Here is a 17601-nt window from a genome sequence, read left to right on the forward strand (position 1 = left end):
AACATTGTCACTTATGGTTTGTGTTTTCCCTTGATGTTTTATTTATTTATTAACAAGGTGTTGGCACCTCTCATTACAAGTGGGCCTAGTATAGGCCTATGTTACATAATGTATTCTACCTTATGCGGCCAAGCCGGCCATAATATAAACATACATAGCCTACTATATAAGCTAGCTATTTACCAGTAAGACTCCCTAATCGGGAGATAAGCGACCGTAGGTCACATACGGCATTTTATGTGTGCTGCAGTGGCAGGGGGTCCTCCACTGGGGGCTTTTGCATCCGTTCTGGAGCACCAGGAGTGGGTGGTCCCCGGGAATGCCCCGTGAGCAGCCCCGTTGGGGTGGTCATTTGGTAATTTGTCCACATGTGCTCATTTTTTACACTTGGGGGTCCCCGAGGCAGCTGGGGGTCCCTGGAGCTCCGGGGGTCCTTGGAGGGTGTAGTTTGGCAGGTAAGGAGTGTGTGTGCAAAATGTGGCATGGATCGGGGCAATGGGTGCGGAGATATATGAGCAGGGCAAAAGTGTGACGTGTGTGACGGAGTGACGGAGTGACGGACGGACACCTGGAGCAGCTTTCTGTAGTAAGTGCGACCTATGGTCGCAATAAGTGCAGGTAGAAATGAACCTAGGACCCTTCTTTTCTCATTGCAGCCTGGCTATCCTATTTCTTCTAGACTAGTCCATGAGGAATGATTACAAAAGGAACAAAGGAACAAACCTTATTACTCCTTTTGTAATCTAAAAACTTTATTAAAATGATTACAAAGGAAACAAAAGTCGACAGCCTGGCCAGCAGGGACCATGGGAGATGTTCTGTTCTGCGCTGTTGTCCATTGTACATGTCCATTTAATGTCACCTTTTGGCACAAAGCAGTAAGGAGCATAATTGTCCTACCTTTTCAAGCAGTAGGGGTGGTGAGCAGTGGTGGAAAGTATCATGGCCTATACTCAAGTACTGTACTTAAGTACAATTTTGAGGTATTTTTTTTACTTTCTTCAGTATTTTCAATATTTTTTTTTACTTCTAACCCACTACATCTCAGAGGAAAATATTATATGTAAACTATTATGTAACTAGTTACTTGTTACTTTGTAGATTTTGATTATTATTACAATAACCACTTCAGCCCTATTTATATTTTGACCATTTGAAATAGCAGATCTACATCGTCATAATGGGTGGCCATGCGAAAAATGGTGAGCTTGTAGATCTGCTATCATTCAAATGATTGTTTATACATTTTGAACTTGTGAAATGGGACATTCTGCACAATGAGTAGGCCACCTTTACTTTTGGTTTTACTAATTTTAATACCGAAACTTTTGCACTTTTACTCAAGTAAATTCTGAATTCCGGACTTTTACTATTCGAGTATTTCTACATTGCAGTATTGAGACTTTTACTTAAGTAAATAATGTGAGTATACTTTTTCCACCACTGATTTCAAACACTCAGGGGTGGTGAGTGGACCCGCAGCAGCCGGCAGGGGGCGACAGCATGACCGTGACAGCAGCAGAGAGCAGAGCAGAGAGACGGAGGCGCGCATCCTTGATGAGAGCTGTTAAACACAGCTTGGTGCACAGCTTCTGTCTCTCTGTCCGTGGATATATTATGGATATATATGACACCTAATTAGAGCCTCGTTAAAGTGTTGACGGATTTACTTCAGTACGACTGGGCTTGTGCGACTGACAGAGGATGTCACTGTGACATGTTTTTCCTTCTTCTTTTAAGTCAGGAGGTTCCTGAATGTTCTTCTCTCGTCTTACTTTAAGCGGTCTCAGTGGAACGTAGGTAGGTCACATTATACAGCGTTACATTGGTGTCACAAGTGGGATCGCTGGACCGTATACCCGGGCTTCTACTGGCTTCCAGTCTGGGTTCGAAATGTCAAGCGATAAACAACCGGCGACAATGCCGGGGGGCTCGATCATGTCGCTTTCGGACCGACAGCCAGCCCCAGGTCATGGGCTGCTGCTGCAGGGGGCGACAGGAGGCTCCACTGAGAACATGATGTCTGCCTCTGGCTCCGTGGTCCTACCGGCCGGGATGATCAACCCGTCATCGGTTCCGATCCGGAATATCAGGATGAAATTCGCCGTTCTCATCGGACTGATCCAGGTCGGAGATGTTAGCAACCGGGATATTGTCGAGACGGTGTTGAATCTGGTAAGACAACATTATTTCTTCACACTGCTCGTACATAGGGGCATCGTTGCTTTGATGCGAGTGGTCACTTGGATGTTGTATTGCAGTCATCATTATTACTTACAGCAGTGGTTCTCAACCTGGGGACCCCCAGTGGGGGGGATCCCCCTCAGGCCCACATGATTGTGGGACTGATTTGAAGGGGTCCCTAGATGACAGTCAAGTGACAATTTAAGGACTTTTCAGACCCTTTTAATACCCCAAAACTACTATAAATACTGGTCAAACATTGGCCAAATTGTCAAATATTATAAGAAAAAGGCAAAATTGTGAAAACAGACAATATTTATCTGTGGAACCGAAAATGTAATGCCTCAACTCCTACATTTCAAGTGCTTATCAGGCTGGGGGGGTCGTGGGGGGGTCCCCAGTTCAAATATGGTCATTTTGGGGTGTCATGGCCTGAAAAGGGTTGATAACCACTGACTTACAGCATGTCTTGTTGTGGTTAACAATGCTTCCAATTTGAAGCAATTCACTCTGAGATAACGGATTCTTACATTCTCACCATTCAGACCCATATGTGGAGACCAAAGAAATGTGTGGCACATACTATTGAGGGGAGTGGGATGCTGACAAAATGTTGAAGTTTTCACTCTTTGCAAAGTTACAACTTGACAACATGTGTAGGCACAGGTTACAACCTCTGGATGTTCAGCTGCACATATGCCTCAACTAATGTGTTTGGTTCCACTTCATGAAGATCCCATTCCCTGCAGATGTTGTCAGTGCAGATGAAGATGATGATGAGGCATAACAGGCTGCTGGTGTTTCTGTGTGATGTGCTATAGCCTTTTGGTGTCATCTTCATCATTTGTTGAAGGGGCCTTCTTTCCAAATGGCACTATATATTATAGTTAAATTAACACTAAGTATTTTACTGTGATGCTGGTGAGTGTGGAAATCAGGCCAAGAAAGGCTTGGCCGCCGATGGCCTAGTGGTTAAGGCGCATACCACTTAGGCTCTGATGCAGTCGGACACCGAGTCGCGGGTTCGATTCCCGAGCCCGACGGCCTTTGCTGCGTGTCACTCCCCTGTTTCCTCACTGTGCTATCCAAATGAAGGTAAATAAGCCCCAAAGATATCTAAAAGAAAGACCTAAGCCTTGGTCTTGGCCTGTTAACACTCGACAGCATCACTTACCCTATCATCACAGCATCACTTACCCGATCATCACAGACTCTCTTGAGACTCGCGATGATCAGTTTAGAGGGGTGTGTTTGATTAGCTCTGGTCCAGAGTGACAGAGCTAGTGTTTCCGCTCATTAAAGAGGACCTATGTCACTGGTCACGTCCACCTCTTACTGACCTCACCTTGGTTTCAACTCCCATTGCAGGTAGCTAACGTCTAGAGTCTGGACTGCATGGCTTGCTGGATATAGTGACCCCCATCAAACTGTCATACTGTATGTTTGATCTCTGCCATATGTCATGTTTATATTTCCTTGAGCAAGACACTCAGCTCTACCTTCTCATGCTTTGCACTTAAATATCTATTTCTGGGATTATAGTGGCAGTATAGAAATTATGGTGACAAAAAAGCAGGCTTCTTCTGTCCAAGTTCTGTTTAATAATGAGGCGAGCCAGGGATACAAATAATGTGTTGGTTGAATGTTGATAGGGCTTTGAACCTATGCAGCCACTATCAAGATGTCCTGTGTGCCTGTAGAGTGCTTTCCACATTTCCATATGTTTTACCCATCTACAGTAGCAGCGCAGCAGCAGCAGCATTATTGTGCACTGCACTGTTCGACTTCTTGTAAGCACACTAGAGATTAATTATGACCTGTTCCACCACAACAGAAAGCCTGTTTATGGAGCAGGGAATTTTTAGCCCTTGGCATGTACAGACAAGAAAGAACGTAGTTCTGCAGTGGCCTTACTCTTTAACACCTTTAGCACCCTGACATTTACTGCACCATTTTCACTGGAACTGAGTGTAAGGAGTAGAGCACTACTACAGCTGCGGATCTCTTTTCAACATGGATTTTTCTAGACCAGTGTCCCTTATTTATTTATTTTTGCACCAGGGCCCAAAGTTGACCTTTCTTCTCCACATTTTTTTCCCCACTTTGATCTAGCAGCATGCCAGCACTGGAGGAAAGGTCTGGCTGTTGCTACACTACTAAGTTAGGTCTTTCAGTAGTTCACACTATAGGCCAGTGTTTAAAATTAAAGGGAATGATAACCAATGTCTGTTTGCTGTTCGCCTATTGTGGGATGGTGATGATGACATTTGTTGGGAAGAAACAAGCAATTCTTCTCCAGAATAGAAGCAGAATTTCCTACTCTGTGAAACTATGATGAGTCAGACCAATGAAGTCAACTAAGACACCACACATTTCACTTATGTGCATACGTATTACGTACCTACAAAAACATAATTCTGATTCTGACATACACACAGATCTATCATAGTGTATTGTAATTATCATAGTTGTAATACATTATAATTATAATATATCCCTATATTATAAATAATTATAAAACATTATAGTGTAATTATAAGTCACTATAAGTGGTCATTATGTGCTTTAAGTAAAGTAATTACATTCCTGAAGGGGTGGTGTTCTTTTATAAATTGAATGCTTTTTATTTTACTTTTATTAAAGCACCGAATGACCACTTATAGTGACTTATAATCCTTACTATTTGGTTACAGTTATTACAATGCATTATAAAATCATTATAATGTATTACAAGTATGAGAATTATAATACATGATCCTGGCCAAAAGAAAAAGTCAGTGAGTGACCAGTAATCAAGTACTTGGATGTGCGCTGGCCTATTGTAGGATTTGCTCATGTGAAAACATTAGATGTGTCAAGCAATGACAGATGAACCTGATAAATAATAACAATAAAAGATATACATTGTGTAAACTATAAAGTTATATATTAATGACAATGATCTAGGTAGCTATATCTAAAGTAGCTTTGAACGTAGCTTTGAACCTGGCACGAACGTCACGCTAAGCCCGGCACAAACATCACCAAAACCCAGCACAAAGTAACGTCTCACGAAGCCCTGCCCATCACCAGCGGTGTCGTGGTGATTTTTTTTACTGGCAGGACGGTATTTTAATGACGTCACACGCCGCACGCACGGCACGCGCACACCGCACGCATTTCATTTTACCTTAAATTAGGAAACATGTTTGTATAGGAAATGTTTTTTAGCTTAGTTTTTTAAACTAATACAAATTCAAGAAATGCCATGAATTATAGAGTTGAAACTAAGTTTGCTTTGAACGAGTATCTTTCTCTTCTTTGACGGTGGCTGAGGCATTGCTGCGTGCAGATAGGATACTGGCAGCAGCTCTACTGAAGCCAACATGCTGTGTACCGGCTCTAATAGATGCGAGGTGTGAGGAATCTGAGGAAACATTTTCACACTCACTTGTAAACCCTTTATGCAAAGTAGCCATTTGGGTACTTGGCTCGTGAATCTCCGGGGGGGGGGGGGGGCACGTTCTGCACGCGCATGCACTATACCGTGCCGTACCTTGCGCGTGAAAAAAATACTGGCCACACGCCGTCCTACCCCGTGTGGCCTCCACGACACCACTGCCTATCCCTAAGGTCTGACAGACCTACCAGAGAAGCCTCGAACCGATGCCTCCACCTCAGCTCAGACCTCAGGATTCAGAAAGTACTGTGCCTCCTGTCCTCCCCAGGAACCCCAGGATCCATAAGCCCCTCCCAATTGCCGTTTGGCACGTTCATCAAGGAGTCATCTGAAGTTCACATCCCGAATCTGGGACCATTTGGTCTATCGCTCCCGGACAGATATTTGGTGGCTTATAGTATCCAAATAAAGGCAGAAAAGAGAAAAGCCCCAAAAAGAAAGACCATTTTTCTTGGCCTGTTAACACTCGACAGCATCACTTAACCGATCATCACAGATCATCATACTGTAGTATGAGGATTATGATACTTGACCTTATGAGTCATTATAAGAGGCTTTATAATGTGTTATGATTCCATTGAGTACTTGTGAATGATTGCTTATACCTGTAATTATACAGTGTTATAAGCAGATTACATTGCATTTATACTTGACCTTATAAGTCATTATAGAATGCTTTATAATGTGTCCTGGTTATTGTTATAATTATAGGATGATAAAAACGTGTAAATACTCATAATGCTTTATAACTTATAAAGCATTATGAGTATTTACACGTTTTTATCATCCTATAATTCTACAAAGCTCTGTGGCTCTGTGTGTGCGTCTGTGTGTCTGACTGTGCGTGCCCCACAAACTCTTCTGCCCGGTTCTCCTCAGTGGCTGGAACAATTGATCTGCATTTGCACACAGCCATTGACCATTACCATGTGCACGGAACACCGAAGCCCGTTTTTTCGCTTTCCCCAAATGTGCGCTGTTTATTAGCGTTTTTGTGTTCACTGGCTCCCGGGTTGCCAAATCATGTGCGTCAAACAAGAGCCGGTGTTGCCACATCCGTGAAACAAGCGTGGGTGCTCCTATCCCCCGAAGCATAATAGACATGGGATGCATAGCAAGTGTCACCCTTTAAAAAACAATATATATATATCTGCTGCTACTTGCGCAAGACACTGAGGTACCATACCTTTATTTTTATTTTATAATTTATATATTGAGTACACACCTTATGTATATTCGATATGTTTGTTTTATTATTTTAGATTTTTCTTATGATTATCTATTTTGTCACTGCAATTCATGGAGCTTATAAAGAACATCATTTCATCCAGTCATTTACACCTCTAAACTTGTGATGTGACAATGAACTTGAAGTTGGAGTCTCACCAAAGCATTACTGTCACACTACCCATCTAGTGTGAGGAAGAGGACCTTGGGAACATACTTTTTTCCCCTGCAATAATATCATATTATATTTTTAATCTGTAAATAATGTGAGTCATTTGTCAACCAATTTTAGTAATGGACACTGAGCAAAATAAAATGGCTTATAAACACCATTGTTCATCAGTCAATTACTGACACCTTAATTAAACACCAGTCATGTAGGAAGCTATTTAAGCCCTATTTGCACAGGACAGCTATAATCTGATACGTCAAACACGGCAAGCACGGAATATTAGGTGTGATGTGAAGAATATTTATTGAAATGTGGATAGTCAGTTGGCAGGGTATGACATTCATGGAGGTGCTCAGATAGTCTCATAATTACATTATCTATTTGTCTTGACATTAACTATTTACATATACCCCTTTATATAGTATGTCCAAATGTATTTGACAATAAATATCCCCTCAAAAACTGAAGGGGACACAATTACTATTTAAGTACAAAGTACACTTATTGTCTCCGCCAGGCCGAAGGCATGGTGGAGAGTATGTTTTCGTTTGATTTCCTTTGGTTCCACCAAGCTAACATTGGTCAAGCTTCACGTGACACGTGACAATATGTTGAAAGGGTGTGCTTTGATTGGCTAGCGAGACGCATGACGAAATACATACCTATAAATAGGTGAGTCACTTTGAAACATTGCATTGCATGTTTCAAAGTGACATCAGTGCCATCAGCCAAGCTAACACTTAGTCAGGAGATATTAGCAGAAAAAGTTCCAATCTTGGAATAAATTCCTTACCAAAAATCCTCACCAATGTGGGTCTGCTGGCGGAGACTTGTGCTCCGAGGAGCACATTTTCTATTTATTATTACTCTCCGTAGGAGAGTTTTGTTTTCACTTTCTAAATATGACACACCGATTGGTCAAGCCTCACGTGACACGTGACAATACGGTGAAATACTGTATAAATACATGGCGTCACTTTGACGGTGGCTTTGCCACCGTCAAAGTGAGGTAAGACAGGAACCATCACGAAATGGCTGCATGGCTGATACATAATTGGCAGATAGGACAGATAGGACACTTATATATAGACAGGAGGGATATGACACTTACACAGACGGATAGGACACTTACAGTACACAGACAGGACGGATAGGACACTTATACAGACAGGACGGATAGGACACTTATACAGACAGGACGGATAGGACACTTATACAGACAGGACGGATAGAACACTTACACAGACAGGACGGATAGGACACTTACATAGACAGGAGGGATATGACACTTACACAGACAGGACGGATAGGACACTTACAGTATACAGACAGGACGGATAGGACACTTACAGTATACAGACAGGACGGATAGGACACTTATACAGACAGGAGGGATAGGACACTTACACAGACAGGAGGGATAGGACACTTACATAGGACACTTATACAGACAAGACGGATAGGACACTTATACAGACGGATAGGACACTTATACAGACAGGACGGATCGGACACTTATACAGACAGGATGGATAGGACAGTTAGAACATAAGAATTAGAACATTCCCAACATTCCCAACACAAGTCTGGTAAGAGTGAGGTAAGACAGGAACAATCACGAAATGGTTGAGAAATGGCGGATACTGTAACAATTGGATAGGACACTTACACAGACAGGACGGATAGGACACTTACACAGACAGGACGGATAGGACACTTACATAGACAGGACGGATAGGACACTTATACAGACAGGAGGGATAGGACACTTATACAGACAGGACGGATAGGACACTTATACAGATAGAACATTCCCAACATTCCCAACAGCGGAGAGTTGTGCTCCGAGGAGCACTTTTTCTAGTTATTATTAGGCCGATGCCCGTTGGTAACGCATTCCCCTTGGGTTATGCAATACCCATTGGACCTGTTGTCAGAGTACCCGATGTACCTGTTGTCAGAGTACTTAGTGCAGTATATCCATAATTGTAGTACTTGGAGGTCAGTACTATGATGTGATATTGATGACATCAGGGATCTCTATATATCGGCATAAAAGGGACACAGACAGACTGATGACATCAGGGATCTTCATATATGGGGATTTGTGGATTTATCACTCCCTCAGGTCCTCGGTGGCACGCGCCAAGTTTGAAGTTAATCGGTTGGACGGTGCAGAGATGCACAGAGATTTTGTGCATTTATAGAAGGATGATGATGATGATTATCACCATGTGCAGCAGATACTGCTCTATTATTTTGTATTTTTGACCATGCAATATATTTCACTAATATGGAAAGCATCGTTTTTGTTGTCGTAGTATCCTCTCCAGCTCTGTATCAAATCACCTGCAGTTTGTGGTTTGTTTCCTCAGAAGACTCACTCAAGCCTGATTTATACTTAGGTGTATGCCGGTGCTGTGCACCAAAAATAGCAGATCGACAAGCTTGTAGATCTGCTATTTTTGGTGAGCGATTTATTGCTTGTTTGTGACTGCTTAGTAATTAGTAATGACAAAAGCACCATACTGAGAAACAACTGACGAGAAAGTTATATTTACTGCCTTGTCGCAAACATGCCAAGTTGCCAAATCAATTATTTTCATTAGCATTAATGGCATAAAACAACCTATTATGATTAGCTTAACACACATCAGACTTTGATCAGTGATTTCAACTAGACAAAAAAGGTTTTCTGTTTTTATTCTACTAGAGTCTCGGGGCGCCCCTCGACCCCATCGGCTGCGCGGGGCTTTGTGTTTGTTGGTCCCTCCGTGTCCCTCTCTCTGTGTCCGTGTCGCTGCAGCACAGAGTGGGCAGTAGAGATGGGCTTTATGTCTCTTTTAAGGGAGGCGGATCGTGGGGTTCCGTTCCTTTCAAAGAGGCGTTGTGAAGACTGGCTCATTTATGGCTCAGGTGTATATTATAGATACGTAAAAATAGAGATATATATGTATGTATTCATATGTCATAATAGTATGTACTGTATGTTTGTATTGTAGATATCATTTATATGTGACTGTAAGTATGTGTTATTATGTACTATAATACAGCATATGACATTATAAGATAGATAGATGTTATAAGGTAGAATATTATGATATATAACATTTTATTGCAATAATTATTTTAATATGTAATTTATATATATATATATATATATATAATATATATATATATATATATATATAATGATATATAACATATTATGTAGAAGATATATAAACGCGGCCATAACCTCTAGTAATATACATAATAATACATATGATTATTGTATATGATGGTATGATATATAACATTGTATTGCAATAAGTATTGTGTGACATCGTGGCAAATGGTGACGTTGCCCTCCCCCCCCCCCCCCCCCCAACAGGGTTTGCAGAGGCGAAGAGAGAAGGCCTGCTGTATATCAAACAAGTCTAACCTAAATGTAGTGTAATGAAGGGGGGGGAGTCATGTAGTGAGGCCTCAATGTACTGCAGAAGCAGAGAGCATGTAGGTCGAGTGACCATCTGTTTGTATTGAGAGAGAGAGAGAGAGAGGGGCAGGCAACTCGACAGTAATATATTGCGACGCATTGTGAGCTTGTAGATCTGCTATTTTCAAATGGCTGAAAAGTATATAGGGCTGAAGTGGTGAATATATGTTTTGAAATAATCATCTAAATCTACAAAGTAGATATTGTAGCCCTATTATACCTCTCTCTGTCTCTCTCTGTCTCTCTCTCTCTGTGTGTGTGGAGGGAGCATGGTCGAGTGACCATCAGTTTGTATTGAGAGAGAGAGCGTAGACAATGTTGCCTTGTCCATTAATTGTAAGCGACTTTGAGCAAGGAGGAATGGAGGAAAATTCAAAGACCGGATTGCTTATTTCTCGCGCGCAACCTGGCAATGTTGATTCTCCGCGGCGTAGACTCTACCGTTGTTGATAATGTTGTCTTTGGGATGTACATGGCACGTGAATGACGGACATATTACCGTGAGTGTGGTGTGATAGAGACATGACCAAAGTGAAAGCAACGGTGCAGGTTTAAAGGGACATTTTGCCGATTTTGCATCAAACCCCTATTTTTATTTTTAAGGTCTAGGACCCATAAACATGATCCTGGTGTGTTTTTTGTGTTTTATCTGTATTTTTAGATTTGTATCCATCCATATCCTCATAGACTATGAGTCATTTGACTCATAGTCTCTTTATCTCACCTTATTTCCTGACTACATGACTGCAGGTGAATCAGCAGCAGTCAGTCAGTGGCAGTGCCCCAAAGCATTATGGTCATTGTAGTAATGCAGGTGAATCAGCAGCAGTCAGTCAGCGGCAGTGCCCCAAAGCATTATGGTCATTGTAGTAATGCAGCAGTCCAGTCAAAGCCCAGTCAAACACACAGACTTCTATATTTTTCTGGCCATAGGGTGCAAATTTCAAATGTTGCTACTGTTATCTACTACAAATATTATTAACATTGAGTGACTGTAAGTTCTTCCAGGGGTGAAATGCTCCTTTTAAGGGAAGTGGTCGCGTGTGTTGTTGTTGTTGTTGTGGGGAGATTTCAATGGCGGCTGCGTCGTGTTGGCTCGTGGTGTTTCGGTTTCGGTCTCGCTTGGCGGTGGTCGGTGCTGACGCTAGGGAACAACATGTTGTACCCGTAATGTTGTCAGTTTGTGCTGGCCGCAATTAATTATGCTACGAGGAGGCAAATGTGTGGTGAGCAATGAAAAGTAGCCTACGCCACCCGTAAATTAATCGCTCCCGTTGTGGCTTGTGTTGTTAGCAGGGATTAAAGTTCTCAGTCCTGGGGACTGATTTCAGTCTTGAGGATTCCATGTGCCATGTTTAAAAATCAAAAATCACATATTGGGACATGGTCTGAAAATAATTTTCAGTCTTGGGATTCTTTTTTGCTTTAACCCCTGTGTTAGTGACATGTGATATGTTGTTGTTGTGTTTAGTGCGAAACAATGAGACGGGAAAATGATGACGGGACTTATCTCTAATGTAATATAGGATAGTAAACACTGCACAACTACTGTATGGAGCACTTCTAACTAAGTATCAAAAAAGTGGTTAAAAAAACAATCGTATGACAAACGATTGTTTTAAGGCAAAGTAAGTGCTAAATAATAAGATGGTTTAATGACGACCATACTCTCTTTATCAAGGCCAATTAAAAGGTGTGTGCGTGTTATTAATATTTCATGTTAAGGCAGCCAACAGCTGAAAGCTGTAATTAAGATAATGTGTTATAAATCAGATTTCCTTCCCAGTAGATGTCATTTCACAGGAATTAAATCAGATTTCCTTCCCAGTAGATGTCATTTCACAGGAATTAAATGGTATAACAAGATTGAGCATGAGTGATACCAGTTCACTTAGTGATGTTATCCAAAAAATGTATAATACCTCTTATAATAAGTATAAATCACTTATCAAGTGATTACAGGCATCATCATTTATTTTCTGTTTTAGTTTAGTATTATAGCAACCGGAAGAGTTCAAAACCATGCGCCACACTTGGCACAGTTCCACATGACCGTGACAACAAAGTGACAAAGGACTGTATGATAGATGTGATAGATCCTTGCCAGCCAGCATACAATAACAATTTTGAGGTTTTTATAGTTTACTGTTTATGAGAAAGGGAGAGAGTACTGACCCTGCTGCTGAAAAGACAGGACAAGATATATCATCTGCGCTGATGCATTTCATATGCAAGTATTCAATCTCAGTATGAGTAATGCTCAGAATCATAAAAAAATGTTCAGCTTGACTAAATTATTCCAAGTCTTGCCAGACCATCCTATCGGAAATTCTATCCCTACAATTGTGCTACCTCTCCTTTTGATGTTTTTTGGCCAGAGAAAGAAAGTTTAGATCGGTTGGATTGGATTGGTTTTGAGTATTTGTGACAATGTTCTTATATTTCAAGTCGTTTCAAGTTAGCCTGGCTCCAGAGCATAGACTCCACCCACTCACTGAATAGACTGCTTCTACTGGCATTGTGTTTTGAACCTGCAGCAGTGTTGCCAAGTCTGCTTATTATTATAAGTGACGTTGGGCTTGCTTTTCTGTAAAGTCACTTATAAATATTGGTAGCTGCATTTTTTCATATTTGAATAGGTAAGTACTAGGGATATTTTGCATAACCACAGACTGGTTTTTGAGGTCTTTTTCCACATGTGTACACTACGTTTCTCTTATTACATCGATGGGACACATGTCATTGTTGTGGAATGTCTTTTTTGTCTTGATCAAGACAGTTTGTTAAAATAACGCAGCACGCTGCGACTCGTGAGCAACCTGAGCCCATCAACTCGGATGCTAAATCAAATGCAGGATAGGAGTAAAATGAGGAGTAAAATTAACCAGTTGCTCTTAGAGGTTCCCATAACCGGGCTGAGGAGTAGGGGTGACCGCGCCTTTGCTGCTGCTGCTCCAAGGCTCTGGAACAGCTTGCCCTTCTATATTAGAAGTGCGAATTCTATTGAGGCTTTTAAATCCCTTCTTAAAACACACTTTTACTCCTTAGCTTTTAATCTCATTTAAGTTCATGTCTTGATCTCTTGTTGTATGTGATTTGTGACTTTGTTGTTGTTACACTTGCATACTTTCTTGTTTGATGTTTTTTGTCTCACCATGCACAGCACTTTGGTCAGTTTCGATTGTTGTAAATGTGCTTTATAAATAAAGTTTGATTTGATGATTTGAGGCATTTTGACAGATCCGTGTTGATCACATGGCTATAGAGATACTGTGTACCGATTTGCGTGTTTTTTGGACAAAATCTGTAGGAGTAATAGCAAAAAATGTGTTTTGCAAAAGTCGGCCTCATGTTGGCGCTATGACAGGCTGATCTGAAAAATGTGGGGCAGAGGTTCTACTGTGGCATCCAGGGAGTGTGTGTGCGCAGTTTCACAGCGACAGGGCCAACGGTGGCGGACATTAGCTGGTCGCAGACAGAAGGACGGACACACACGGACGGACGGACGGACGGACGGACGGACGGACGGACGGACGGACGGACGGACGGACGGGCAGGGGGCAAAACATACTCTCTCGCCATGCCTTTCGGCCTGGCGCAGACAACAATGAGGGGATTAAGATAAAAGAATAATAGAAGTCCGCACACTGTAACACACTTTGCAAAAAGCGCCCGGTCAAGGCTTTATTGTAGATTAACGTTTCGACACAAGGTCTTCTTCAGAATGAGGCACAGGACAAACACAACACTCATTATAAGTGGTAATACCTCAGACCAGCCACCAATCAGTGCGGGGCTGAAATGATCACACAGGTGCAATCAATGTGCTGTTGACTTACACAAATTTTAAAAACAGCCTATTCACCTGTGTGTTTTCCACTTCCTGTCGATTTGATCCGATGAAACTGGTCAGATGACCAATGATATCCAATGAAATCGACAGGAAGTGGAAAACACACAGCCTAGGAAATAGGTGAATTAGGTGAACTATTTATATAGATATACAACATCGAGAATACAAAATTGCAGAATACAAAAAAAAACAACAATGAGGGGTCCTAGAGAGATGAACTTGAAGCCTGACAAACTTGTTCTAGGTGGGAGAGGGCGAGGAGGCCCAACATTATTCCTTTTGCCCCCCATATGCCTCATCCTTTTGAGCTGTGATGTGAATGTGAATTTAATAAAAAGTTAACAATTTTCGAGGTCATTTATTGAGTTCGATATGATAAGGATGTTTAATAACCTTTTTCATCATAAAAGTTCAGTGCCCCCGAAATACAAAAAAATCTATTAAAGGGGGAAAAAAAGAAAGGGAAAAAAAGTGCTCCAGGGAGCATGAATGTGCTCCGCTAGTTTCACGGCATGTTTTTGCTAATTAGATTTTGGGAGATTGTGCACAAGTGGAAATTGTGGCCTAATGGTGGCGCTAGAGGAAAGTTCACAGGGTCACCAAAATCATTAGGGTTCATCCGCATGAAGGTAGACAGCAAATTCCAGCAAGACAGATGGTAGTCTTTGTGCTTTGGCCCAAAGTCTTAAATCCACCAACCAAACCAACTGAATGACATTCACATCCATAGAGACATCCATAGAGTCCCACGGCTCGTGGGGGTAAAAAAAAAAGAGTAGGCCAATCATTTTTTCCCCCACAGATTGTATTCAATTTAAATTCAGTTAGGACCGACATTATTCTAAGATGCAGCAAATACCTGGACGATTAGGCCTTGTTTTTAAGATATCATTTTTTTCTGTACTGCTGTTATCTTTGCTCATGCTGGAGAGAGGGGCAGTCCTATGTATTAAACTACACAATAAAAACAAATGCCCCCCACCCCTTCCATGGCAAGATGTTAGATTTTGTCAGTGAAGCATGAATGCTTAATATTATTTATTATTAGTTTTCAACAAATGACAAATAAATCTTGAACTTAAAATAGCATAGCTAAAATAACACTCGGCCTGGTTCTGGTGACTACATTATGCTAAATAATACTTTGTTCTGATGAGGCTATTCCTTGTGTTAAACTAGGCCCTGGAGCAAGTGGCTAATGTAAAAATATTCACTGTAAAATTGAGTGTTAATTTAACTCAGAGTGTACAAATGAACAAATGGATTTCAGTTTCAGATTTACTAAAGGATAAATTAGCACTCAGGATTTTACTGTGTACAGTACAGTATACTGCATGCCTTTGGCTTTTCATTCAAACCCTCACCCCTAAGCCCTCAGATCAAATGAACACTCAACTTATATTTTAGGACTGTACTGTATAGCTTTTAACGCTTCATTCATAACATTGACATTCAAATTATAAATCAACATTCAAATGCTGAACTGGTCATGTTTAAAGCGGCATTTGTTGGCCGTGAGCAGTACTTAATAAGTACTTTCAGTTTCAACCAATTTCCCATGCTATGTGTGTGACATTAGTTTATGTTATTTGAGTAGCTCCTCACAAACATTCAACTTAAATGCAAGGTTCAATGATTGGGTTGACCTTGCATGAGCACTCGATCACAAGCAGACGTCATGGCTGCCATTGCCTGGGAGGGGACTTTTTGCCCCATGTTAAACCTCAAGCATTACTTCATCTCAGGGTGATGTATATCCTGCATGTCTGTAGGATTGGCAGACTCTAAAACCAAAAACGTCCCTAAACCTCTAATATTAACTTAATCATTTGTTGGGGGTGGTACACTGTCTGGGGATGGATACAGATTGATTGATTTCTTCATCCTGAAAGAAATTCCAAGAGTGCTGGTTGGCGACCGTATGTCACCCCGATGGGATGTGAGATACGAGCAAAATGGCAGCCATGTTTGTATGGCCTATAGAGTAGAAGTCCTGACGTCACTCGCTCATCCCCAGGTTCGTAAAGTAATTTCTCTGTGGAGAATAACATTGGGACATCATAGAATCATCTCATATAAGAATTGTGGTCCAAAAATAAACAAACTGTCTCGGCGATATTGTCAGGGAGGAGGCTCTGTATCGTTTATGATAGTCAGTCACTTATATTTGATACAGTCTGTTTCTGGTGAAGATTTAACTAATTCGGCGGAAGTAACATTAGCGTTTTCTCACCGTCAGTTGATGCTTCATATCCATAAGAGTAAAACCGCCGGGGTCATTTGTTTATTTTTGGAACACAGTTCTTATTTGACGCGATATTAAATACGCCTATGGGATTCAGAATGGGGGTGGAAAACCGCGAACCAGGTAGACAAACCAAGGATGTGTAAATTACGTCAGACTTCGGTGCTCTATTAAAAGATATCTTTGGTGATCAAGTTCAACATGTTCCATTGAAATTGACCCATGACACCCCCCTAAAAGTTTTACACACTTTCCCCTGCTGAAAAAACCAGCACAAACCAGCTTATGATGGTTGCTGGTTTTAGCTGGTCTTAGCTGGTATTAGCTGGTCTTGGCTGGTCTAAAGCTGGTTTAGATGGCATACCAGGCTGGACAAGCTGGTCAGGCTGGTCAGGCTGGTTTGCCAGTGTAGTTGGTTAGCTGGTCACTAAGCTGGATTCTGCTGGTCTTTGCTGGTCAGCCAGCTGGCTGGCTGGACTGACCAGCAAAGCCAAGCTGGTAGCTGGTCTTTGCTGGTCAAATGGGTGGACTGACCAGCAAAGACCAGCTTACCAGCTAGACTTAGCTGGTCAGATGGCTGGAATCTGGACAGACCAGCAAAGACCAGCAAAGACCAGCTTAGCAGCTGGTCAAGTTTGGTTAGATCAGTGGTTCTCAACATGTGGATCGGGACTCCCAGGGGGGTCCCCACGTGATTTGGGGGTGGTCCCCAGATGACAGTGAAGTGACAATTTAAGGACCTTTAAGACCTTTTTAGTACATAAAAAACCCCCACCATTACTGCATCAAAAGTAATCAACAAACTATACTATAATTTTTGTTTTTAAATATCAGATCTACAAGCTCACAACACCTTCCTTGCGAGGCGTTGTGAGCTTGAAGATCTGCTATTTTAACAATAGAGTCAAACTAAACGTAAATGCATCAACTCCTACATTCCAAGTGCTTATCAGGGTGGGGGGTCCCCAGCTCAAATATGATTATATAAAAATCTAAAATATAT

At 41.5% G+C, this 17601-nt stretch overlaps 1 protein-coding gene across 5 annotated transcripts in view; it reads left to right on the plus strand.

The window, feature by feature from the left end:
* Positions 1 to 1896: 1896 nt before the first annotated feature.
* Positions 1897 to 17601, plus strand: part of LOC311049825 (neurobeachin-like) — a 302517-nt gene continuing 286812 nt past the window's right edge. For all 5 annotated transcript variants that reach the window (XM_084063694.1, XM_084063693.1, XM_084063690.1 and 2 more), the window contains exon 1: positions 1897 to 2175. In XM_084063694.1, the coding sequence (XP_083919820.1) occupies positions 1921 to 2175 (255 nt within the window). In that variant the 5' untranslated portion in view covers positions 1897 to 1920. The remainder of the gene's footprint in view (positions 2176 to 17601) is intronic.

The sequence above is a fragment of the Gymnoscopelus microlampas genome (genome assembly GCF_963454915.1).
Source record: "Gymnoscopelus microlampas genome assembly, chromosome: 8".
Lineage (NCBI taxonomy): Eukaryota > Metazoa > Chordata > Actinopteri > Myctophiformes > Myctophidae > Gymnoscopelus > Gymnoscopelus microlampas.